The sequence below is a fragment of the Anarhichas minor genome, unplaced genomic scaffold (genome assembly GCF_050575085.1).
Source record: "Anarhichas minor isolate MPS153535 unplaced genomic scaffold, ASM5057508v1 ptg000017l, whole genome shotgun sequence".
Taxonomy (NCBI): domain Eukaryota; kingdom Metazoa; phylum Chordata; class Actinopteri; order Perciformes; family Anarhichadidae; genus Anarhichas; species Anarhichas minor.
Genome location: NW_027466463.1, coordinates 12,330,808 through 12,356,972, shown reverse-complemented (window position 1 = coordinate 12,356,972; position 26,165 = coordinate 12,330,808). Strand labels below are relative to the sequence as shown.

The following is a 26,165-nucleotide window of genomic DNA, read 5'->3' as shown; positions in this document are numbered from 1 at the left end:
AAACATGGCCCAGGCGCTGTGGTTCAGCTCCTCCACGGCCGTGGAGGTGATTCCTTGAGCCGCTGTGATGGTCCACGCGGCAGCAGCCATGAGGAACCGGGGAGTCAGACTCTTCCTTGAGTGGTAGGTGACAGGGTAGACCACAGCCAGGAGGCAGTCCAGACAGATACACGCCGTTAAAAGAGGTCGTCCAGCCAGGTTCAAGGCATACAGAAAATTGCTCAACAATTGAACAGTCCTCATGTGCCACAGGAGGAAGTTACACAGCCCGAACGGGACAAAAAGCAAGAAGACCAAGTCCATGATGGTGAGGTTGAGCATGAAGACGTCGTTGGGGGAGACGGGGGTTCCTGCTTTGTGTCTTCGGTACAGTTCCCGGAGAACAGCGACACACGCAGGACATCCCACCAGAGAGAAGAGAGCGCTGAGAGCAGCCCAGGCCATAATGCCTGCCATCATGTCTCCACAGTGTCCCAACATTTCCCCCGAAGGCTCGCTGAAGTTGAAGGTTAGATTCTGAGAGCGAGGATGCACATGGAGAAACATTTTTCTTACCGGCAGTGACACCTTGATCAGTGATCGCCTTTACCTGAAATAAAACAGGAACACACGAGACACTCCTAAGGCAAATAAAAATCCAAACTAATTTCCAGTTCTTTCCCTTGAAGTAAACGTCACAATCTGTTTATTTGCCCTTTTACTTTGAGGATCTGACCTTATTTTTGGACAAGACTTTGTAATGAAGCAGTCAATTTGTGTATCATTATGTAAATTGTGTTTTGAATATGCAAGCGACATTGAGGATCATTTTTCAATCATGGTCAGTACTAATAAACAAAAAACAAGCTGACTCCAGGTTTTGCAGATTCTATCAGTTAATGTGCTCTTTGAAGTACATGGTTAATGAGTTATTGTGATGTGATCTGCTAAAATTCAGTTTTCTCTGCCCATGGTACAGTTAGAGGTTAAAGGTCAAATGTCTCTTAAACCGCCAGAACACATAAAAAAAATGCTCAACATAATTAAAAAACACAAGACAGCAAGTATATTTGATTAAATGGTGCTGCCATTGAACGAGCTTAGGTTTGAAGATTTTAGAGTGTAAACATCATGCAGCTTCAATGAAGAGCTTGAAGAAGCTGATCGTACTGTCAGTGAGAAAATAATCTATACAACTTTAAAGCTACGCAAAGGAGAAATTAAAGGGAAAGACTGGAGGTTTAAGTTGTTACAAATAAAGATTCCGCAACTGTATTCTTAAAGATTATATATTATATTAAAGAATACAGAATACCCATAAATACACTGTTTGTACTGAATCAGTTGAAAGGAAGAGGTGGCTAAATATGTTCCCTTATGAGGGTAAAACAACAGCAAAAACCAAGTGATCTGGTAAACATGAGTGAAAGTATTCAAACTAATACAATTGGCTCTCTCGTCCTCTTTCTTCTTTACATAAAGGCTGTTGTAGTAGTTCCAGTTACCGTCACTGGGTGGCAGTAACCTGCAGTGCATTATGTCTGAGTTTTCACGTCTCCTTATGTGTGGAACACTAATTTGCATTTTAGACAAACAAAACTTAATTAAATCAGTATTCGTCTGTGCAGGTAATAACAGGGTTATTGACACTTAACGACAAAGACAATAAAATCGGAGAGGATTATTTTTGTAAAGGAATCGTCACTATATAATGGGCCTATTTCCCATCAGTGCCGAGGTCAGAATTTAATCCAGTTCACTGCGTTAGAAAATGAGAGGAAAGAAAACCGAATACAGAAAAATCTAATTGTTCACTCACTGTAAAGATTTAGACAACATTGGGAGTTTAAAGTGTTTTATATGCTTTTAATGACACACACACACACACACACGCACACACACACACACACACACACATCTGCAAACAATTCCATATAAAATTACCATTTCTTCATAAAATATTTTCTTTCGGATTTACTCCCACCTCCCAGAAGAGCAACTTGTCACAATGTGTTCAATCAAACTAGCTACCATAGTGATTGTTTTTATTTATATATACTACACATTTACATTGTGGGACTTACTGAACAAATAATAAAAAATAAAAAAAACTCCCAATAAAATGGTTATTATTATTCATGTCCCGTCACAATCACACAAACTGTGAAAAGGTAAACAAATATTCACATGGAAAGTAAAAAAGATACATTTTCTTCAAAACGTAAATCACAGATACTTAATTTTATAAAACCTTCAGCACACTCTGGTTAGTTAAACCGGACTTATTCCTGGAGGAACACACGCAGAGTTTCTTGCTTCGGTCTCATTTGAGACTTTTTTTAAACACTTTTCGTTCAGTTTACGCTTCTGCTCAATCTCATAATTTAAATAGGGACAAACAACAATTTACTTTACCGACATTTAGTTGATTTTAATCAGAAAGCTGATCCCGCTTCATTATTTTGACAAGAACACTTCAACAGGGAGAATGGCAGGAAGATTTCAGGTGTTACTGTAAACCAACAACCAGAGCCAATCCTCAGGCTCTGTGCAGCTTTAATACACAATAGTTTTACACCAAAACAAACTCGAGAAAGGACACACATGGCTTTTAAGGAGGACAGCAGGCAGAACAGCCCCTCATCCGTGAGAGTCCCGGGTCATGTGTCGCACACATGCAACATCGAAAATGAACAATTTATACAAAACAACACTACAGTGTAAACACCAGCACATTATTTGTGATTGTATAGAAGGTTTCATAACATCCAGGAAATATCACATTCTTAAGGAGGCGGGAACATCTGTGAGCTGTGCTTTAACATCGTTACGATCCTGTAATAACCTGCATCTCCAGTAGCGGTGATGAGTGGAGGCACTCAATGTTTTGTTTTAGAATCCCCAAATGACTTAAAAACCCTACGGTTGATGTTCTTAAAACGTAACTCCTGAAAGTAAAACTTCAATGTAAGAGTTACAAGCCTCTGTGTCTTGAGAAAATGCAAAAATACATTTGAGTTTTATTCATCTTCTCTTACAGTATGTGGAGATATGAGGCGTTCACCTGACAGCAACGACACATGTGAAGGCTTTCGTTCCAAAAAAATACGCTGTATATTCATTATATATGGAAAGAAAACAACAGTTATGTGAATCTTATCACTCGATAATAATTCCATTCTAAACAATGTTAGTTTATGATAGTTGAGGGTGTTAAAATAAGAACATATAATGATTTCATAACATGTTATTTTTATGTAATTGTTACATAAAATCAGGTTGAACTTTTAGAGATCCTTTTTCTGGAACAAAACTCTTCAAAACCCGTATGAGAACATCAAGATAAGAGACTTTCGGAGTAAAACTGGTGTGTTGATGGAGAGTCGTTTCAGGATTTCGAGCTCCAAACACTGAACCACATTCTCCAAACTCTGTAGTTCTCTCTTTTCAAAAGCTGAGACAACATCAAGTCGTTGGGACGCGAGTTGGGCGAGAGCCGTCTTTCCTACGTGGACATGAGGGTCGGACAATGGCTCCATTGACTTAGTTCTGACCTCCCCCTGCCCCAACACCAGTTAACATGAAGAGAAAAAAATGCCGTTGATTATTAACTGGGATGCCAGTGTTTCTGGCGGAGTGGAATTTGAGCCATGCATTGATTATCCAAACCGATGTTTTTCGCCTCCTCGGTTTCACATTCGGCTCCGGGTGGCGAGTGTGTTGCTCACGAACAGCAGAACTGCCGTTTGTTCTATAAAAAGGGAGGCGAACACACGTACAGATACATGCAAATTCTTCACTTCTTGTGGAATATACTCACCGATAGCTTGTAATGCTTTCTTGCACAGTGAAAGGCCAACAAAATCAAAAAGCTCATTGTGATAACACAAGCCTGGGGGACATATGCAGTGTGTACTATGGAGTGCATTGTGCGTAGCTCCAAATGCACACGATCTTTACAAACTTTAAATCCCTCAACAGTTGGCTCTAACGTAGCGACACATACGCTTTGTCATTAAAACAAAAAATATACATTTTGGGGATTTTTGCAGCTTAGTCTGCAAGCACCTCGTATCTCATCCGTTGTACCACAAAGTAGCTGCAGCCAAGACACCAACCAGCACATACATCAGTGTGGCACAATGCCTCTGTCTTCTCCATACAGGATGCCTTTCTCTCAGGGTGCATGTTTACTGGCCAGATGGGCTGCGGGCCCTTCTCTGGCCAAAACAAAATGGCTTTGAGTGTGTTGAAGACCCCCATCAGGTCAGAGACAAAGTGACCAGAATACTAAACACCACCTTCAATACATTTCACGGCTCACTTTGTCAAAGCGCTCTCTACGTTTTCTGCTCCGTTTAGCTGGGCTGAGTAGCATACGGACCAATATACAGCACGAGGGAACCGAAGGACGTACGAAAATGCTTCATGTGTGGTACAAACATCCACTAAACAAGTTAAATCGACATAAAAAAAAAAAAAAAAAAAAATGAAAATCTGCATTCGTTAATCCAGTCAGCGGTTTGATTCTGTGATAATCAGACCCTTCTCGTACCTCGTTGGTTTGGATTAGTGTGAACTCCTTTGCTCATCCAGTACTGAGATATATACACAGAGGATGAGTGAACTTCTTTTTTTGGCACTTAATAGTCACACTGAGAGCAAAGATTGCTGAGAGAAAGACAGGAATACAAACGATGCCACAGACACCAGATTAATGCTACTCGGTGTCATGGAGTGTCACAACCTCTACCGGTTTGGATTCGGGTGTACTATTCCCAGTATCAATCTTCCCGTTCTCTCACACCTCGTTTCCCTCAGTAGAACACAAGCTGTGACTCCTCTTGAGTTCACTTCACTCCCAGTCCCTCTCCTCAAGTATGCCCGCTCCAGGTGTCCGCTAGTCCCAGATACTCTGGATTCTCTGCCGTGGGGGTCACAAACCCGTTCATGTGCCTGGGCACTCGTCCGTCTCTCTGCAGTGCCTCAGGACCGTCCTCTGCTGCCGCCCCGGCTACAGCATTGGCTTTGGCCCCGAGGTCCATGTAGTACTGGTTGTCGAAGGCTGGAGAGGTGGCGGCCCCGGCACTCGCAGGGACCAAGTATCTCGCGTTTTCCACGCTGTGACCGGAGCACAGGCCGTTAGGGAGGCGTCGGTCTGCTTTGGAGACTTTACGGGGCAGCGTGCTGGGCCGCTCGGGAATCCCCGGCCTGAGATCCTGAACCTCCTGGTTGACGTACTCTAAACAGATGGAGGGAGAAAGAAAAGTCAGAACAAAACAAGCCACCATTGAATTATCAAACGCTTCATTTTTCTCTTGGCTCACCTGGCAAGGCATGAATATGATTCCGTCTGGGCAACGAGTGATGAAGGTGATGAGGAGGATGAAAGCCATTCGGCCCGTCTATCTCCAGGTCACCCTGGCTCCCGTTGGAGTAGGTGGGGTCTTTGCAGTAGCGTCCGGGGCTGGCCAGGGGCAGCGAGGGGTCGTCTGAAGGGTCGTCCAGGAAGACCGAGTCGGATTGGCCCCCGGCCGACGGGCTGCGAGCCAGAGTTGGGTACTGAGGAATCCATATGCCGTTGGAGGTGCTGGCTCCTGAGGGTAAGGTAGGGTACTGGCTGCGGCTAATGGTGCTCAGGGAGGAGTACATGCTCCGAGGGCCGCCGGTGACAGAGGGCTCAACGTCTAAACCCTGATCTCTGCTCTGCTGGACAGACGGGAGAAATGAATGAGAAATAGACAAGAAGGTGAATTCAGCCACTCAAAGGCTCCCAGGTGGCTGTGTGAAGGAAGAGGAAGGTAAGGGTTGAATACTGGACACTGACCCTGTATGACTGGTGTCTGGACGGCCCTTTGGCTTGAACCCCGTCTACCTGGGTCCTGGAGAAGTGGTTTGGCTGAGGCACCAGATACTCCTCGGCATCCAGCAGTTCCCTCATGTTGTTCCCTTCCTCCTCCAGAAGCATCCGGAAAAACTGGCTGTCCACTGGGATGGACATGCTCATCTGCTCGTCGTTCTGCGAGAGAAAGAACAACACGTTTAAATAAAACACGTTTTATTTATCCCCATGGACATAGAACATCTACGCTTTAGACAACTAACATGCTACTAAATGACATGACCATTACGTGATCATGCACTGCGAGCACAGTCACAAAAAGTAAATGTAAAAAAGTAAAAGTAAACATGAAACACATGTTCACATACCTGAATGACTACATAGCGAGGGGGATCTTTGGCCATATCACTAAATTCGCTCACAAGATCTTTGAACCGCGGTCTGCTGTCCGGGTCGATCATCCAACCTGCCGTCCAAACATAGAAATCAGATGTCAATCAATCATCTTAATATATCAACTCTGTTAGGGACATGTCATAATGACAAATAATCATGTACAGTTCCCCTATGAATGATACTGTTGATTTACTGAATAAGATTAAACCTTGAGACACAAACAAACTACTAACATTTGACCATGATCATGTAGACGTCGATGGTGCAGATGAGGGGCTGGGGGAGCCGTTCTCCTCCCTCTAAGACCTCGGGGATTTCTCTTGCTGGGATCATGTCGTAGGGTTTAGCCCCAAACGTCATCAGCTCCCAGACCGTCACGCCTGGGAATGAAATGTCCGATTACATTAAATAAAATATCTAGCCAAATGAAAATTACATCACTTATTATGAGCACATGGAAAGTTGTCTGGCATGAGACTAAGCTATATTTAAAATCTTTGTGTCATAAATTAAAGCTAAACACCAATTTAAGCAAACATTTATCATGATTTAACACTTTCCTAAAACCTTACTTGCTAAAAAAGGAAAAGTATCCCCATTATGCCTGTAATGCAATGAGCTGAGTGATACTGACCGTAGCTCCAGACGTCACTCTGATGAGTGAACCTCCTGTGCAGAATAGACTCCAGAGCCATCCATTTAATCGGAACCTTGAAACAGAGAGCAGCAGTTCAAATCTGTAAACCACTGTGAACGTCCCCAGTGCAGACGCTCCTACAGCCACAGACATCTTACCTTCCCTCCATCAGCGTGATACTCAGTCTCGTCGATATCGAGCAGACGGGCCAGACCGAAGTCGGTGATCTTTACGTGGTTTGGGTTCTTGACCAGAACATTGCGGGCGGCTAAATCCCTGTGGACCAGCCGGACATCCTCCAGATAACTCATCCCCTACAAACCAAACACACACACACACACACACACACACACACACACACACACACACACACACACACACACACACACACACACACACACACACACACACACACACACACACACACACACACACACACACACACACACACACACACACACACACACACACACACACACACACACACATCAAATTTGAAAGGAAACATAAGACAAGATATCAACAGCGACACTCAGAATAAAGACGTTTACTTCTACTACGAAGTATGTGCACCTAAATCAGATGCAGAGCACAAAGATGATGACTCGTTTAAATACCTTGGCGATCTGGACACACCAGTTGAGGAGGAACCGGGAGCCGATGCGGTCCTTGTTCTCCCTGACGTAGTCGAGGAGGCAGCCGTACGGCATCAGCTGAGTGACCAGCTGCACCGTGGAGGTCAGACAAATCCCCAGCAGACGGCACACATAGGGGCTGGCCACTCCCGCCATCACATAGGCCTCCTGTGGGAAGACAGAGGAAAGATGCTAACGGGGTTGAGAACTGTATTCATGTAACTGTGTCTAATTGGCTTTCACTCACATCGAGGATCTCTTTATTGGCCTTTGGCGAGGTGTTCTCTCGTAACACCTTGATGGCCACTGGTATTTTCACATTTTCCCCATCAGGAGCCCACACTCCCTGAAACAAAACAATGGAAAACACTCAAAAACTCACCAAAAGATGGAGAGCTAAATATAAAAGGTACTTTTAAAGAACTGGACCACATACCTTGTAAACAGTACCGAAGGCCCCTGCACCCAGCACCCTGAGTTTTTTCAACTCAGTCTCCTTCAGGATGCGCATCTGTGCCTGATTGGGTGACGCACCGCTGGGTGTTAGAGGCTCCACAAGCTGTAAGCATGGAGGAAGCAGATGGCAGATTCCTTCATTACAAACTACACCCAAGGGGAACCTAAGGACTACATGTTGCCCTACACACAACGGGCGTCTCTGTTTACAACTTATGCGATGGTGCTCGGTGCCCACCTCATGTTCTTGCAGGATCCTCCTCATCGTCTCCTTCCTCCTGAGCTTCTTCTGTCTCCTCAGATAGAAGACCAGCAGAGCGAGCAGGATGAAGAAGAGAACCACTCCACCCACTGCAGCCGCGATGGTTGTACCCGGTCTAAACAGAGAAAAACAGTTCAACTAATCCTCAAAAGAAGCCCTGAGAAAATCCACCACCAGCATCATTCAAGTATCTGAAACAGTTGAGGCCGCTCACCCTGTCCTGGTGTCAACGGGGCAGCCTCTGTCATCCATCACAGTGCAGCTGAAACACACAAGCGCCGGGTGTGAAATCATTCTCACTGTGTGAGCAGTCCGTGCTTGCGTTTGTGTTAGTGATGCGTGTCCACTTACGACAGCGTGCAGTTGGTGTTGCAGGACAGACAGTGTCCTGTGGCGTTGCTGTACTTCCACACGGTTTGCTGATCCTCCTTCACACCGCTGGGACAATGATCCACACAAAACTCACCGTCCTGGAATTTACGACACTCTGAACAATGTTCTGCATGCTGAAGACACACAGAGAGAAGTATTTAAGTGCATTTCTAAACAGCACACAACGGTTTGCACACTTACACACCGGTATAATGGTGGGAATTTATTTAGAATATTTACTTAAGGGGGCAACTAATGATTATTTTCAACTATCTTTTTTTCTTCTTCTTCTGGCAATGATTGAACACATTTGGCGGCGTGAGCATCTTACCGGGCCATGACAGGAAGCAGAGCCATTGAGAGGTCGACACTCTGCGTGACAGGCAACACACAAAGATCCGTCTGTGTATTCACGGATAGACCTGCAACACAAGCACAGCGGGGATTCAACATAACGTCCCACAACACAGTCTGGCATTTGTTGGATGCTTCCATCTCAAGCGTCATAAGGACAAACATTTTTAGAAAGGGGGCCCCCGCTGCAAATAACAGTGTTAGCCTCACCAGATGACCTGCTGCTAAGGGTAACTTGTTCTCACAAAGGGCTGGACAACAATGTTTATTATTGTTTAACAACTATGATTGATCGTATTATGACCATATTAAGATATTCTTATGTCAAACAAATCTTTTGACATTTTGGAAAATACTCTTATTTGCTCTCTCGTTGAGAGTTAGATGAAATATCGATACCAGTCTCTCATCAGTGCAGTAAATATGAAGCTACAGCTAGCATTAGCTTAGAAATAGTCAGGCAGAACCCTCCGATAGAACCCAAATTCATTTTTAAACTTTGTGTTTTATACGTATTAAACAAACGTGTCAGTTGGTGAGATTTAGAGGTGCTTGTAGCAGGATTTTGTTACCTTTGGACAGTCAAGCTAGCTGTTTCCCCCTGTTGCCAGTCTTTATGCTAAGCTATGCTAACTGGCTGCTGGTTATAGCTTACTATTTAACATACAGGCATGAGAGTGGTGTTAATCTTCTCATCTTACTATCAGCAAGAAAGGGAAAAAACATATTTTAGTATTTCAACATTCGCCGATCCGATCTGAACCGTGAGTTTGATGATCTGTTGCACCTCCATTAGTTACTCTTCAAAGAAAGTTATCAGATGCATTAACTTTGTCATTGACCTAGAGTTGCTCAAGGGCGCAATTTAAGTTAAAAGCTTTCCGATTGATTTATTGTGACTTTGACATTTGTGACTTCCAATTAACCCCTAAATCCACCTGTTCACATTTTTACTTTAGGCCAATACATGATTAGTTTGGGGATTATGATACACAGTGTACTGTATTATATGGAACATTATCACTTGGCTTTGCTATTGATTTAGTGCAGCCACACCCACACAAACAGAAACGTTCATACCCCTGATTGATGTCACACTGCTCCACGCACTCAGTGCCGCGTTGGAAAGACTTGCAGGACGCACACTGGCTGGGCCCTGGCCCCCAGCAGCCCCCCTCGCACAGCAGGTGACAAACACGCCCCTCTTCCTCTGAAAACAGATGCGGAGAAAACAGATGCACACTGTACTTTCACTGGACTCTCCTGCTCACCATCACTGCAAAGTTTCAATGAGGAAAATCACAGAGAAACCCTCAAGGAGTACTCTGCAGACAAGTGCCAACGTTTTCATCAATTGCAAATGTTCAAGCAACAACATCCATGCATGTTGATTTAAATGCAATTCAGAAAAATGTATTTTCTGCAGTTGGATTTCTGTGGGTCAATAAATGGAATTGACACTAGTATCAGGCCGAGATATGCAACTTGGATAAAGTGACAAGTGGCTGATCAAAGTGTAACCCACAGTATCTTTAATGGACCTTGGCATCGCATTAGTGCGTTCACCCACCACAGAGTTGGGTGTCCTGGTTCTGGCTGACGATGCGTTGAGGTCCCTGGCTGGGGTGGAGCAGACTGTCCCAGGGCAGTGAATTGGTGTAGCACAGCTGGGAATTGTTGTGCAGCAGGACCAAACCTCCGCTGACGCTGCGTAGTGAACGCAACCCAAGAGACCGGATGTGTAGATTCTGGATGGCCATCGAAAACACACCCCTGACCAGAAAGAGAGGTTGTGAGTGACCAGAAATAAACGGCAGGGGTCAATTTTCTAAAGTCTGTCCATTAATAATGATATATTTTTTTTTAAATAAAATACACTCACTAAGAATGCTGTATCCCAATATTATTTGATACATTTTAATACTGTGAAGAGATCAAACCAAACATGACTTCAAACCAGCCTCGACAGATCTAAGAATGTTTATCTTTTGTTTTCAAATTTGGTTAAAAATTGTGGGGGAATCCCAAGTCATACATACAAGATCCTACTCTGTATCATGGAGAGGTTTAACTGTAATCTATACTATATCTATTCGCGAGCAAGTGTGAAAATAGGTTTTAAAGTGTAATCTCAGCTGAGGAAATATGAAAGAAAAACAGCGACACTATAATTACGATAAAGAAACAAGACTGTTCTTTTAATTTAAATGAATTACCCAAAACAACGGCCCATCATGTCAAATCTTGTTGTCAAACAGTGTCAGACAAGCAGATCTCACATTTGTCCCTTTGACCAAGCTTGAGCGTGCTACACTAGATAGTCTGCCATAGACTGTTATCCTGGTTGGAGTATGCTGCAAGTTGGAGCAGCTGTGCTGGCTAATAATTAGCCTTTATAACCCTGAAAGTGAACAAACTGCCTCAACTGAACCGAAAACACAAACGTGAAAAAGAGAAACACAAACAAAGCACAAACAAAGACCCTATGTGGGTGGACGGACATCAGGAAAGTGGCATGTGGTGTGACGCACCACACAGACAGAAACAGATGCTCTACATTGATTTGAATGAATATCTTAGTTTTATTATTATAATTCTTTGCATTTTTTCCTCAGTGGGAAAGCTTTCCAAGATGTGAACCACATCCAGCTCCACATCATATCATATATGAGAAAATAAATATGAATAATGGGTCTACTATTTGTTTCCAGGTTGTTTTGGAGTTTGTTGATAATATAATCCATAAAAATGATCTTTTATTAGGAAAAAAATTATAGAAAAGACATCGATATCAAAAAAATCACATGGGGAAAAACATACAGCAGTGTGAGGGAGTGTTGATTAATAACAAACATGCAGAGAAAAGAAAGACAGATGCGTCAGTCAGACAGTTTAGAAGTCTTACTTGTAGAGCATCCTGCCTCTGATCACCTTCAGGTTCTCAAACACACTCAGGTTTGTCCAATTCTGTGGCCAGGCATCAATGTACAAATAACCTGCAAAATAGAGGAGACATGGTATGCTCTGTATAGCTTCTACACAGTTTTATATGGAAAACCTGAATACATATATGTGATTATGATTAGCTTTGTAAAAGATATGTATATCAATTCTATCTTTTTTAGGTGAGATGTTTTAGATAAGCCCGTAGTGGGATTCTACCTCACTTGCACATGTATTTTATTTGTATTTACATTTTCTCTGTCTAACTTAACTATAAATAAAATACAATTTAAAACAGAATAATAACCCAATTTCATTTTCTTGGTAAAAGCTTAAAAAAAGGATTGAACAAACACTTCCTTCCTGTTGTCCTCAGTACCTGTAATCTCCTCCAGGTTCTTGAAGCTGCTCAGCTGCTCGACGGTCAGACCTGATGTGTCGCTCACAGGGTCCCTGGACAATGACAGTGTTACGTTTAAGTGACAACTTTCACACAGCAAGAGGCGATATACAATTTGATTGTTGCACTTTGTCAAATCTCTGTTCACTGATACAATATCCAGCGGTGCAGGTTAGCTCTATTTGTTTACATTGAACACTTTCACTGAACCCTTGTCAGACACGGACACAAGATAATTTATCAGGGATCTGAGCTTCGGTTGGTGTCAAGTAGGCCGATCCACCAATCTTTAACTTAAAATCCACGGAGATATACACTGTATACATCATTACTGTATATCAATTATTCTGTATTGTGTATATACAGTATACGTCTCTATTCTGAATAAATTTGATTCTATTAAATCAAATAATCATGAGGAGAAAACCCGCAAAAGCAGTTATTTTGCTCTTTGTAAACATAAAAAACCCATTTACGTCTAGGTTTGAAGTACATTTGAGTAACAGAATCTAATGTATTTGGCTTTGGTGGAGACTCTTCCCTCGACTTAGACAAAGAAACTTCACAAATGTTGCTGTAAACTCAAATATTTGAAAGGCTGAACTCGCTGATATTTGTGGTTACTAAAGTGCACGTATGATTGTACGGTTTAAATTGAGTTTGTGACTTTATTTTTTAATTTCTAAAAAAACCCTTTGTGAGCTAAAACTGTATTTATGTTCTACATGCGTGCGTCTCTTACCATTCAAAGCTCTGCGGGAGGAAGGCCAGACTACCAAAGATCTTCTTACACTTGTTGAACCGCTCCACGTTAGTAGATGTTACCATGGTGACGCCGTGGTTGTCCATGACGCCCAGGTTGTCCCTACCCAGACCATAACACACTACAATACAAACCATGACAACGGATTATAACCAATTCATCTTAAATCCAGAAATTTAGCCGGATGTCCAACTTGAGAGGAAAATAATGATGAACAAATCTCCATATAAACCATGATATCATCGGCGTAGAATGAAATATCGTGTATAGTATAAAGTATATAATATGTAGTATATAGTATGTAGTATATGTGTATATAGTATATAGTACATGTGTATCACTACAACAAAGATGTAAGGTGATTGGCAAATTGTTTGACAGCCCTTCCTGGTGCCTCTAGCAATGTTGATGAATGGAGGGTATGTCTTGTAAAAACAGTTGCACTTATGAAGTGTGTAATTGAAAATGGTGTCGAATATCAATATTTGTCAAGGTATTGTATCAAAGTTAGTAATTCCAGCATCGTGACACTAATACTAACTGAGCTTTCCTTGATCAGCCTTATCTGGTCTTAGTGTATAAACGTATGCATCTTTACATAGTTGAAAAATTTGAGTTTAGTGATTGAATGAATTTTTTAAAATGTCTGCATTTAACATGTTTATTAGCAAAAAAGGTCCCAACTAAGGCCAGAAATTAAATTAAATGTATGCAACACAAATTGAGATTATGCGATAGCTGGGCTCGGTCTCACGAAGCAGGATTATCGCTTATGTAAATGTCCCGATTCACGAGACAAACCGCAGGTGACGAAAACAACAAGGTACTGCAGAAACAGGTTGGTTCACATTGCACCGTAGTCAGCATGTGATGCAACAGAACATCAGTGCGTGCGGCACAAATCATTATCAGTTGTACTGAAGCGCCATGTCATGCATGTAGAGAATACATAATTTAAATTACGTCACAACATTACGTATGAACGTTATGCAACATTTGAGCCACATAGTATGAAATTGTTTTCCCCCCGTTTACACTCATTAGCCACTTAATTAAGTAAAACCTCTAGAACACCAGGTACGAGCCCTCTTTGCTCTGCATTCTTCCTGGCATTGACTCGACTAGGTGCAGAAAGCATTCCTTTCAGATTCTGCTCCATGTTGACTTGGTCGCATTACACAGTTGCTGCACATTCGGCGGCTTCATAGTCATGCTGCGAATCTCCTGTTCCACCACATTCAAAAGATGCTCTTGTTGTATTTGTGGAACCAGTTTCAGATGACTAGTCTTTGTCAAATGGCAAGTTATAGGTGTTCTGGTGAACATAATAAAGTGGCCATTGAGTGTATGTAAACAATGTATTGTGTCTTAATGCTGATGTATCCACAAACACACAATGACTCCTACCTTTGGGACAGTCTCCTTCACACTTTTCACATTTCTGCATCTCGTTTCCATCAGGGCAGGCGATGACAACTTCCTGGTTGGCTATTGGACAATTCAAAGTACAAGCCACTTCCATAGCCAGATAGTTATCTGCAGACAGGGAGACAAAGTGTTCAAAGGGCGTCTTTGCAGCAAAAAGAAAATGAATTAGTTATGATGAAATGGGAAGCTGGTAGCCTAAAGCGTTCAAGTAGCAGGGATTTGATTGTGATACTGCCAGGTTGGAATCCCTCTGTATGTGTGGAAACCTTGGCATGAAAACTGAATAAATAACCTATTTCTCCTCCCTCTCCATTCAGCATCTGCTATCGTCATTGCGCCCTACAGCAAGACGCTTAATCGGCAGTTTGCACCGGTGGAGCTGCATAGTGGCCACCAGCTGAGCGCTGTGTTGTATCGCTTTCATGAAAAAAACAAGGACTCACAAGGACACGTCTTGACGCAGGTGGCTCCAAAGTTGAACTTCTTGTTTGGGTTGGGTTTGGTCTGAAAGGTGACCGGGTCGTAGATATTGGGGGCAGGACAGTTTTCCTTACACACGCCGCTGTCGTTGAAGTGGCGGCAAGCCTGGAGAGAAGAGGAATAAGAATACACGTTACTGCAGAAATGACAACAGACATAATGAGATTACAGTGAACACAAGTATATGTTGAATGCGTGCGGGAGTTTGTATTTTACCAGACAGTCTGAGTCTTTGGGTCCTGTGCATCCAGCAGCACACTGCATGTGACAGCAGTCGTGAGACAGGTTACCTTTACACCGCTGACAGCCAAGCGCACAATTAATATGAGTCACTGTGAACAAAGATGGAAAAAGTGAACGTTTTCAGCTGTACTTTCACCTGCTCTGGACGTTTTCCACTGAAAACCAAATAGTGTCAATGTCATACTCTGCGTATGACGTTAACTCACAGGTCTGGCAGTCCTGTGCAGTTTCTCCCCAGCAGCTTTCCTTACAAACAGAGGAACAACTTGGACCTGTGCAGGAGGAGACACGACAACAAATGAGGAGAGCCGAGTCCACATCTGTACTCAAGCCGCCAGCATAGTTCATCGGAACCGCTAGTCGGCCGGTCGAATCGATGAGAACAGAAATGCTAACGTGCTCAAGTGACAATGCTAACATAATGAGGTTTAGCAGTTCAACTTCGCCAGGTTCACCGTCTTAGTTTAGCCTGTTAGCATGCTAATTAGTGCTAAACACAAAGTACAGGTAAGGATGATGGAAATGTCATTAGTTTGGAAGGTATTAAGCCGGGACGCCCCGATCGGACTTATTACTGATAGCGATTCCTGGGCTTTGGGTATTGGCCGATATCACACTGATCTGACACCCGTGTTTGATTGATAAGCTGTAAGCTTAACTTGTGGAAAAGACTGGGATCATTATTTTATGATTATCAGGCTCTCCTAACTTTGCAAAAAAAAATGTAACAAATAAATACATGGATTTAAATTGACTGAATTGTTTGTTATTAAAATAATAAATCGTCCATCAGAAACTTGTTAAAAGAAATCTTCAAAATGACCAGAAATTGCAGCAACAAATTTGTGAAGCCTGAACTAGAATTCAAGTATATAATGTATATAATGTATACAAACACAGATTTGAATTGAATAGATCGGCTGCATTGTCACCGATACCCGATCCAGCTGTTTGAGTCAGTATCGGACAATTAGAGGAGTCATGAAATTGTATCCATGGAGTCTAGGGCCACAGCATTAGTGTTGTTTATTAAGACATGCATTAACATCCTGTGCTGTCCCGTCTGCTGTTTTGTATTTACTGTGGCACACGAGAAACAAGTTCAACATTTTAACGCATCCATCAGCTGCTCACATTCAGTGGCCCGAGACTGCAGTCGGTGGAGAACTCCGCCAGGCTGCAGTTGGTGCACCCTGGCGGAGTTCTGCTTGTCCAAAACGTCCCTCCAAACAATGTTCTGGGGGTCTGGGAAGCACAGCTGGGGGTTCCCCCAAATATACACCGCACCCAACAGGATCTCTGCAGGGGGAGACGATACATAAGAGGTTATCGAGTCATTGATACAGTAGATAACAGATGCCGGATGAAAGGAGGGGACTAAACACCTTTAAGATAATAATAAAACAAATCAATCATTCAGTCCCAACCCCAGTCAAGTTCAGTCAGTTCATACTGGGTTTGGGCATCAACTGTTAGCTCCACTATGCTATCATCCTACCTGTGAGGCTACGAAGCCGGAGCGTCCTGAGCCCCTGTCCGCCCAGAGTGTTATCCAGCACAGCCAGCGCGTAGCTGGAGTTGTACAGCTGGCTGCCTCTTATGATCCGAAGGTTGTCTAAAGGCAACAGACTCACGGACACATGAGCTACGAGTACATAGCCCTGAACCTCCACGATGCCCTGAAGAAGAGGTGAGGAGAAAACTAAAGGATGAGTCTGTTGTGGCAATAAAAACAAGTGGACCGCCAATAAAAAATGAAGCAACTGAATCCTTGTTTTTGTCTTTATTTAATTCCATCTTATATAAACACACATATATACCTGTAGGAAGGAGAGGTCAGGGTTTCCATTCAGGTGTGTGATCTCCAGGTTCCCGTGGACCACCTTACAGCCGGTGTAGAGCAGCTTCAGGGTCTCGTAGTGATTGTCCAGGCTGGAGGGCAAGGTCAGCTTCATGTCTGTACCCAGGCACACTGCAACACAGATATACATTATTATACATATATATATATATATATATATACATATACTGTATACACACATATCAAAGGATCCCAACTTCATCCTCCATGTAAAACTCATTGCTCAACATTCATGATGTTTTATAGCTAATGATGTTTTACCGTCATTCAAAATCATTTCGAAAGAAAGCATTATATTAATAATATAAAATATAACAAATAGTTGTTGCTTTAATTTCTGGAGTAGTACAACAAAATGTGATTTAGGTTTATTGCAGCACTCACTTATTCAGTCATAAATAAGTGATAAACACAGAGCAGACCCTGTTGATTAAATATCGTCAGTGTAGCCTTTTTCCTTTTTAAATGCTTTCAAACTTCCATCCGTTAGACCTTAGAAGGCGTGCTGCACATTTATAGTTACAGACTTTGTGTTAGCCTACATGTTCAAGCTCCAAATAATGGAGGCTTTAAGGACTCCACATATCTCGACTGTGTAACCGTTTACGAGTGGCCTTCAACGGTTCCTCTGAAATACAAACCACATGCGCTGCCGCAGTCTTGTCTCTTACTGTACATGATACAGTTTCCACTGGCAGCAGATTCCCCACAGTGGGTCACACACGCGTTACATTCAGGGTCACACAATTCACGGGGGCTCTCGCACACACACACACACACACACACACATAGCTCCCATGCTTCAGCAGACAGTCACACAGGGGACAGTCCCGCCTCTGCTGAGGTTATAAATGACTTCCTCTGGCCCCCTTCCAACAGCCCTTCAATAGTCAACCCCTTTCTCCTGATTATAGACCCCCCCCCCCCCCCATGCTATCTCCGTCCCTCCTTTTGGAAAGCACAGCTCGATGGACGGACACATATAATCAGAGGAATAGGAAGCACTGGCAGGCTGCAGGAGGCTGATTCCCATGATACACCGGGGTTCAACAAAGTTCAGAAGGTGTTTGCTCTTGAGAAGATGAGAAGATTGATAAGAACATGTCTTGACGTGTTCTTATCGCGTACGTGCGTCTGCCGTGTGTAAAGTCTCCCGGTGACAACTGACACTCACAACTTGATCCATATTACAGCCACTGCAAAAAAAAAAAAAGTAGCGGCAAATAAACAAGTTCCACGTTAGAATCTGACAGCTACTGCAGCCAATGGCTCTATGATTAATAGAGTGACAGCCAGAAATACACACCCAGTCGTTGTGTCGGATATCAAATCAAATGACTAATCACTGCCTCCCTCAGCGATGTCATCATGGAAAATAGTTTGACATGTCGGGCCAAGATAGGGAGTCGTGCTTTTATTTACCCGCATTTAAATCATTTTTTAACAGGACAGGATATCTAAACAGAAACAAAATCTGACTCCCTGAAACTCTGTGATTGGCACAAACTACCACACGCAAACACAAACAACACGGACGGCTCCGGCTCTGGGGGGTTCAGTAAATGTGCCGTAACAGGGAGCACAACGGAGCACATTTTCCATTTCTAGAAAGTGTGTGTTAAGCCAGTTCTCAGCTTCCTCTCCTTTTATTTCCTCATTGTTTGCTCTCCAAAAGTCTCTCAGCAACGGCTGCGTGTGTGCATGCGTGGCCTTTGTGAGGAGCTGCCCCCCCCCTCCATCCCTGTAGCCCAAAATACTCTTATCACTTACTTTGCTCTATCTGCCCACTGTCACTGTCACCGCCTTCCTCTTTCAAATTCAATCACTACATCTTCTTTATTAGTTGCTTTGAGAGTCAAGTTATTTTAAAATTTCTCCTCTTTCCCCCCCATTCATTCCCTCATGTCAGGTTAGTGCATGTGTCGTTGCACAACTCTCTTTGGACTCTGGAAAGTGTCATTTCACAGGAATGTGTCTTTGCATATCCAGAAGATGACACACCAGTGAGTTGGGGGGCCGGGGGATAAAGAAAAAACAGGTTGTAGTTCAGTGATAATTCAAAAAGCCCCCAGAACACAAGACCATCTCTGTGTCCAGAAGGTTGTCTACACAACTAATGACTGCCACAGACATCCAAGCACACACACACACTGAAGTCTGGAAGGTGTGCATGTGGCTATAATATATATATATATATATATATATATATATATATTTATTTCTGTCATTTTTTGGTGCGAACAACAGAGTGGAACAATGTCGATGCCTTCAAGAAGATTTACTATTTACAGGCTTTTCTCAGTGTTTCATGTCATAATTTGAAAGAGGCTATTTTGTGTCACATCAGAGTGTGTCGTGTAAGAATTGATACAGACTTGATCAGTGATTTGATCTTAATCTGGCTTCCTGTAAGAGAAGAAGTGGCGAGTTTAAGTGCCTTGCACCAGTGTGCTTCTTAGGACTTTCTGCAAAACTGAAAGCCAGCTTGAAGCCACACCTGTGTGTGTGGCAGCGTGCCAGTTAGCACAGGGAGTGTGTGTTTACCAGTGTGTGTGTGCGTGTGTGTGTGTGTACAGCAAGTGACAGAAACATAGTGGCAGCGAGGCTACTGCGGGAGTTAGACCGAACCACGGTGGAAAAGCCTGCAGCCTCTCCTCTGGATCAGATCCCTGCAAAGCTCAACACAAACACAACGAGCTGATCCAACAGGTCTTCAGTTCACATCCCTCAGATTTAACGTGTCAGTCCTGATTCTAACACAATGCTAATCCTAGCGTGTCCTGCGTGAACTTCACATTTCTTCCAAACCTCCCTGAAAATATTCTTTCTTCCTCTTCGCTCTGCGGACGAGGAGGAAAAACAAACAGGTATTGCTCAACAGACGAGCAGAACAGGATCCTGTACCGTACTGGAGCCGCACACACCAGCTCCTCACTCACTCACCGTGGGATGCACAATCAATCACAAACACAGAATATCTCCTGTATACGTTTACACATTTAGTAACTACAGTTTTAAAAATAATTTAAATGTACTTGCAATCTAAAGTATATTGGGGGAAATCTGATTTCTGTACGATTTCTTTGTTTATTCAGAGAACGAGATTGTGTGTCACGATTAAAGTTACATCATACATAACCGGAAACTCTGATCAATAGATTCAGGCTATAGATTATAATCTATAACCTGAATCTACAATCTGTCAATGTTTTATGATTGCATCGATATATGAACTAGAAATACTGGTATGTTGTCCCAACCAAAGCTGCACAACCACAATATTCAATACACACAACTCTATTATTCAAGTATTAATATACTGCATTGCAATATATATGTTATTGCAATGAACTCTATGAACTCTACGGGGATGCTAGGTGCAAAATAATACGTTTTCAAAAAACGCTTTCGGATTTAATTTTGTGCAAGATCGTAATTAGCATTTGCTTAAGTTCTCACTCCACAGACTTTGGTATAATAATCAGGCACCATTTATAATGAGTTTGTCACAAAAGACCAATTACCTTCTGGGGAGAAAGTGCTGCAAAATAAATAAATAAATGATACAGAGCTTTCTGTATCATTCATTTTTATCAAGATTTAATTCTACTTAAAGTATCGATGATAATACTGAGCTGAAATGATCATTACTTGCTAAAAGTCAGATCCCTTGCACACAGCTGAGACTGGGGAGTCACGGCCGGCTGAGCTAACCTGCCACCGATCCAGGAGGACTTTAATCACTTCACAGGGAGCTCCACTCAATAGGTGCAGTAGAGTGTGACGAGGACATGAACTCTGTGGACACTGAGGCCACCGAACACAAAACACACAATATGTTCTCACACAGGAGCGGGCTGTTGAAATAATTCGATCACAACACGGAAGGAAAAACACGAAACACAACCGCTGACTTTTGGAATCATTTCTCGGCCAGAGGATGTGTGTGTGTGTGTGTGTGTGTGTGACATAAAACAATACTTTGTCACTGAAAGTAAGACTTGTGCATGATGCATTGCTGCAAACAGCTGCTACAGACCAATAACAGCACTCACGCTGAACCGATGCTTCAGAGATCAACACTGTGGAGTAAAGTGCACCGACCTGTTCCCACCAACAATGCAGTTGTGTTTGGAAATCACTTCACCTGTGACTATTGGCTTAGTGTGTGTGTGTGTGTGTCAGTGCTGGGGGTAGCAGCTAATAAAAGACACAGAAGCTTCACTACAATATCTTTGACTCATATTAGTCTTTTTAGAGGTAAAGATGACATCATCCCAAACTCAGACGTGGCGATATTTCATGTTGTCATGCACTGGCCTATGTCGATAAACGCTGTTAGGTACGTGTCAATAAAGCACATGTTGGAAGGTTATTGATGTCAATATGTTTGCCATTAGCTTATTAAATGTTTTTAAAAGCATGTGACCCGGCTTATTGATATCTGACTCCACTTAAGAACACATCTCTATCAATATGGAGGCTTATGTAAGCATGACTGCAAACGACAGCTGCAAATAACCATTATTGAGATGAACTCTTTGGCCTATAAAGCGTCAATAAATGAGAAATATATATATATATCATGGAGCCCAAAGTAACTTGTTCAAATTGCTTTCTTCTCTTTTGAGTCCTGAATGTTTTTCTTCAGTATTACAGAATCGTGAGATGTTTGGCCTTTTAGCATAGTTCTACTTATATGTGATGCAAATTAAAATGTAGGACTTTCTTGCAAATATGCAACTTATTTGCACTTTCGGTTAGCTCTTGTTTTACTGGCATGCACTCAAGGTCCAAGTAGCCCTCTATCAGACAATGTCCTCTTTAGAGCCAGAAGTGAATAATTGACATCGTCGTGATCCTTGCCACACAATGCCCGGTCTGTTGTTGGTTTGTTTTTGTTTACGCGTAAAAGCAAAACCAGCCTAACGTCCTCTCCTGCACGCGCCGCCGTCTCGCCGTGTCCCCGAGCTGCAAAAGCAGGTTCTCAAATGTCTCACCTGTTTCACTACTACTACCATGTTTTAGAAGTGTTTATTTGTGCAACAAAATGTGCTACGTGAGAGAGTTTTAGTCAAAACAGGAAATGTGGGTTTCGGCTACTTTGTGACAGGTGTGATTTTTTCCCCCCTCTCATGAATCCCACGAGCCTCAGCGGTGAGAGAGAGGACGGGGAGCTCGCGGAGGAATGTGGTCGTAGCTAGAAATATCACTCTCTTAGGGCCGAGCTGAAGCTTCACACACAACCCGCGTGTTCTCCTCGTCTATGCCATGCAGACGGAGTGTCTGTATTAGCAAACAGGGGGAGCCATTAATAAAAGGCGAGACGAGCCGTGAAAGTTACCCACCTTCTCTGCCCAGCGCGCCCGCCGTCACCCCGAGCAGCACGGCCCCGACAAACACCAAACTTCTCGCCGCCTCCATCTGCTGCGACCCGGCGCCTCTAGTCCATGTTCCAAAGTTTCTACTGTTCCCAATGAGGACGGCACGTAGTCGGAACTTGTCCTCGTCTCCAGGTTTTTTGTTTCCTGGCACCTTTTTGGAGTTGTTGTTCGTTTCTCAATCTCAGTGACTTCCTCCCTGGAATTTTCGTGCCTGTTGGTAGTAAAGCGTGACAGCGCGCAGAAACGTATGCGCGCGCTCCCGTGAAGGCCTGAGCGGGGAGTGGCAGGTTGACTCAGCCCGCCCTCACTTCACACTGTTATCTGCAGGGCAGTGCTGCTCTAACTTTACTTAACTATCTAACTAGTACATTACTATCTAACTAGTACATTACTATCTAACTAGTACAGTACTATCTAACTAGTACTTTACTATCTAACTAGTACATTACTATCTAACTAGTACAGTACTATCTAACTAGTACATTGCATCCTAGTTTGCAATTTGTAAAGCGCCAATTCGCTCAACAATGTGTTTTGCTTTTTGTTGCTTCACTTGGATGTTTGAGCTTCGCTGTGCAGATTGATGTGACACCAGAAAGGTGTTTTCAACATTCACCTGCCGAAGAGGAAAAGTTCCTCTGTACTCAGCAGATGATTTAGTGACATCATAACTAGTTTTTGGGGCCAATCATGGTTCAATTTACAAAACAATGTGAAACTTGAAGCCACGAGTGGACATTCATTCAGAATGTACGTCTAAAGTAGGAGACATTTTGTGTCCAGTTATTGGACTTTTGAAATGAATGATATTTATATATGTGTTGATTCTGGATGAATATTATATAATGCGGCTGTCGTACAATATGTTGCTTGTTCTTATCTGTTTGCGTAGGATGTAGTTGTAATGTGCTTTAGGAGATGTTGCCTTGTTTGTCTGTTTATTTTCTACTATAGAGGCAGCTATGATAAGACAATATGTTATGTGTCTTTTCATGTGTGCAGCAATTGAGTCCAAGACAAATATATCGTATCATTAACATTTCTTCACCAGGAAATTTGACTTACAAATAAAAAAATGCCATTCAAAGCAGATTAAGTTTTTATGTTTCAAAACAAACATGTCTGCTTGGCACCCTCAAAACTATTATCACCAGTGAAGTGATCAAGTTATGAGATATGACGAACCAAACACCCGTAGCTGAAGAAGTACTCAGCTCCTTTACTTTATTTATAAAAGTTGGGGGTGAAAAAAGATTGTTTCAGAGCATGAAGGCCAAACTGTTTTTACAATAATCCATTAAATACTCATTCACGCACTTCATCTGGTCTCCCTCAATCCCCCCTCACATATTAGGCCTCCTATCTGTTTATTTAATGTCATGCTGTTTATGTTTTCCAATTCAATCGTGTGTGTGTGTGTGTGTGTGTCGTTGACTTTATTAAAAGGGAAATAATTTGTGTTTCACCGGCTTGGAGCGTCTTCATATTTCTCATGCCCTTCACTTCACGGTCACAAATCAGGAGTTGAAGAAGGAAGAATAAACTCTATTCATCCACATCTATCCGCTATCCCCACCCACAGCAGCAAGGGTCAGAGTCCGAGCTACTGCACGGAGCTATCAGAAAACAACAAAAAGCTCACTGAGCCATTCACAACACAAGTCCCAGACTTGTGTTGTGAATGGAAGTTTTATGAGGAGTTCACAAGAGTTCACAAGTCTCGGATAAAGTTGTCGTATTAGCTATTCTTTTTTGGTAATTGAAACATAAAATAAATGCTCAATCTCATAAAAACAGAAAACAAAACCAAGGTGCAAAGAGAACATCCAGGACACACGAAGTCAGTAATTGAAAGTGACATGTCTGTGGTTCATCCCTCCCCTCCTCCACTGCAGGCTGAAGGCCGTGCTGACCTTGTGCCATGTGTGCCAGTATCATATGCACAGATTCTTTGTAAGTTATTATGTCTCTAATATCACCGCGGCGGATTCCTCCAGGCCTGTGTATGTTATATGCCCATTGATCTAAGTAAGCAAGTAAAACTGTCATGTAGTCATTGTCCAAAACAAACCTTTGTTTCACTTGCACACATCTCTCTCACCCACAAATTTTAATGTTGTTATGAGAGATAATTATAAGTTTTTGCAACCGTTACGTACAGGCCCTTTCTCATAGTTTAAGTGTATTTTTTTTAATGGAAACTGAAGATCAGTTTCACCACAGATACATTTCCCCTCTAATCTTCTGAATAGTTTCATTTCAAACAATAATCTGATGCACAAAGAGGTCAATCCATCCAACACTTCACAGAAAAAGATAAGATAAGATAGATGTCCAACAAATGAAAGGGAGCAGAAGTTTATTTTTTCTTCTTACCTCTATGCTGGGAACCATTGGACTAAACCGGAGCCAGTAGGATTGTTGAAAGGTGGTTAACTGAACTAATATATACCAAAAAAAAGAGCTAAGAGGTTCTTAAAAGTGTCTTTGGCATGTACAGATATTTTTCCCGCTTGCCTACCAACATTTATCATCGCTGGAGAACCAGTAAAACAAGATAATTGAAGAGGAGACTCACGTTCACAGGTTAAAAGGCCAAGTCTCTAGTGAGGAAATAAACACGCTTAATTCCTTATCAACAAAGAACACTTTTATTTGTTCCATTTCTTTCAGGTTTTTTTGGGTCAAATAGTAGATGTGAGGGGGAGGAAACTCAGTTGGAGAGGTGATGGTTCACAGGGCAGCAGGCAGGGGGCAGCAGATAAGTGCGGGAAGAGGAGGGATGTGGTGATCGGTGAGGAAGGAAATAAACAATGACTTACAGAGCAAACCCAGGAAACCTTTAACTTATTATAACATAAACCAATTACATGTGTTAGCAAGTTTCTTAACAGTAGTCAGATCACTTTCAGCTTTGAATAGGCTGAGATTTAGGAATTCATTTAAATTAGATTTTGTTGTTCTGGCTTTTTAGAGAGCCACAGACACCATTCAATAAAGGTCAGTGGTTAATAAACATCACTGCATCTGAGAATATGAACAGTTTGGGCAAATAATAATTAGAATATGCACTATATAAGGTTCCGCCCCCCCCTCCCCTCATCACAGGCTGTCAGCAAAGCTAAATTTATCCATCGTCTCACACACATTCCCACAGCAAACCTCTAACATGATATATATATAAATACACACACACACACACATCAGTAGTTTTACAAATGGATCCAGAACAATCTCGCTGTCTCTCACACACACACACACACACACACACACAGTGATTCGGTTTACGATGGCAAAAACAACACAATGTGGAGTCAAGGCAACGTGTACACAACAAACTGTACTGGTCATTGTTCTCTCACAGAAATACAAAAGCATGGGCAGAATTTCAAAAAACAAAAATGCACGTAAATGTACACACACACACACACACACAGGTGTAAAGTGCACATATGGAAGAGAACCTGTGAGGGATGAAGACATACATGGTATGAATTCAAGAGGCTTATTTTTTGGTGCCAACTCTGAGAGGAAAATAAAGATTTGATAAAGACAGAAGAGATATATGCTCACTGACGAGCAGGTTTGATACGATATGTAAGGCAGACATGGAGTGATGGGGAGTGTTTTTACATGATGGGACAGTTATCTGAACAGCAGCTGGTTGTATGTGTGTGTCATTGTGAGGATCATTACAGCAAGAAATGCAATCAAATCCAAATAATAGGCG

General features: G+C 42.5%; 1 protein-coding gene across 1 annotated transcript; it reads right to left on the bottom strand.

Annotated features, from left to right (window-relative positions):
* Positions 1-1,831: 1,831 nt before the first annotated feature.
* Positions 1,832-22,701, bottom strand: erbb2 (erb-b2 receptor tyrosine kinase 2). The gene is made up of 27 exons (XM_076093706.1): positions 22,400-22,701; positions 17,011-17,162; positions 16,689-16,869; positions 16,325-16,489; positions 15,397-15,462; positions 15,164-15,279; positions 14,911-15,052; positions 14,447-14,575; positions 13,019-13,160; positions 12,256-12,329; positions 11,839-11,929; positions 10,504-10,706; positions 10,014-10,143; positions 8,911-9,001; positions 8,559-8,713; positions 8,422-8,469; positions 8,184-8,322; positions 7,926-8,048; positions 7,737-7,835; positions 7,472-7,657; positions 7,013-7,168; positions 6,852-6,927; positions 6,451-6,597; positions 6,190-6,287; positions 5,807-5,998; positions 5,307-5,685; positions 1,832-5,221 (listed from the first exon to the last, which is right to left on the bottom strand). Exons 1-27 carry the CDS (start codon positions 22,473-22,475, stop codon positions 4,854-4,856), a joined length of 3,924 nt encoding a protein of 1,307 aa, XP_075949821.1. The 5' UTR covers positions 22,476-22,701; the 3' UTR covers positions 1,832-4,853.
* Between the last annotated feature and the right edge of the window lie 3,464 nt (positions 22,702-26,165).

Coding starts and splice junctions, on each gene's coding strand:
- erbb2 (XM_076093706.1), bottom strand. CDS start 22,475: ATGGAGGCGGCGAGAAGTTTGGTGTTTGTCGGGGCCGTGCTGCTCGGG. Junction 12,330..13,018: donor CTCCCGCAGAGCTTTGAATG/GTAAGAGACGCA, acceptor GTCATTGTCCAG/GGACCCTGTGAGCGACACAT. Junction 8,470..8,558: donor AACACCAACTGCACGCTGTC/GTAAGTGGACAC, acceptor TGTGTGTTTCAG/CTGCACTGTGATGGATGACA.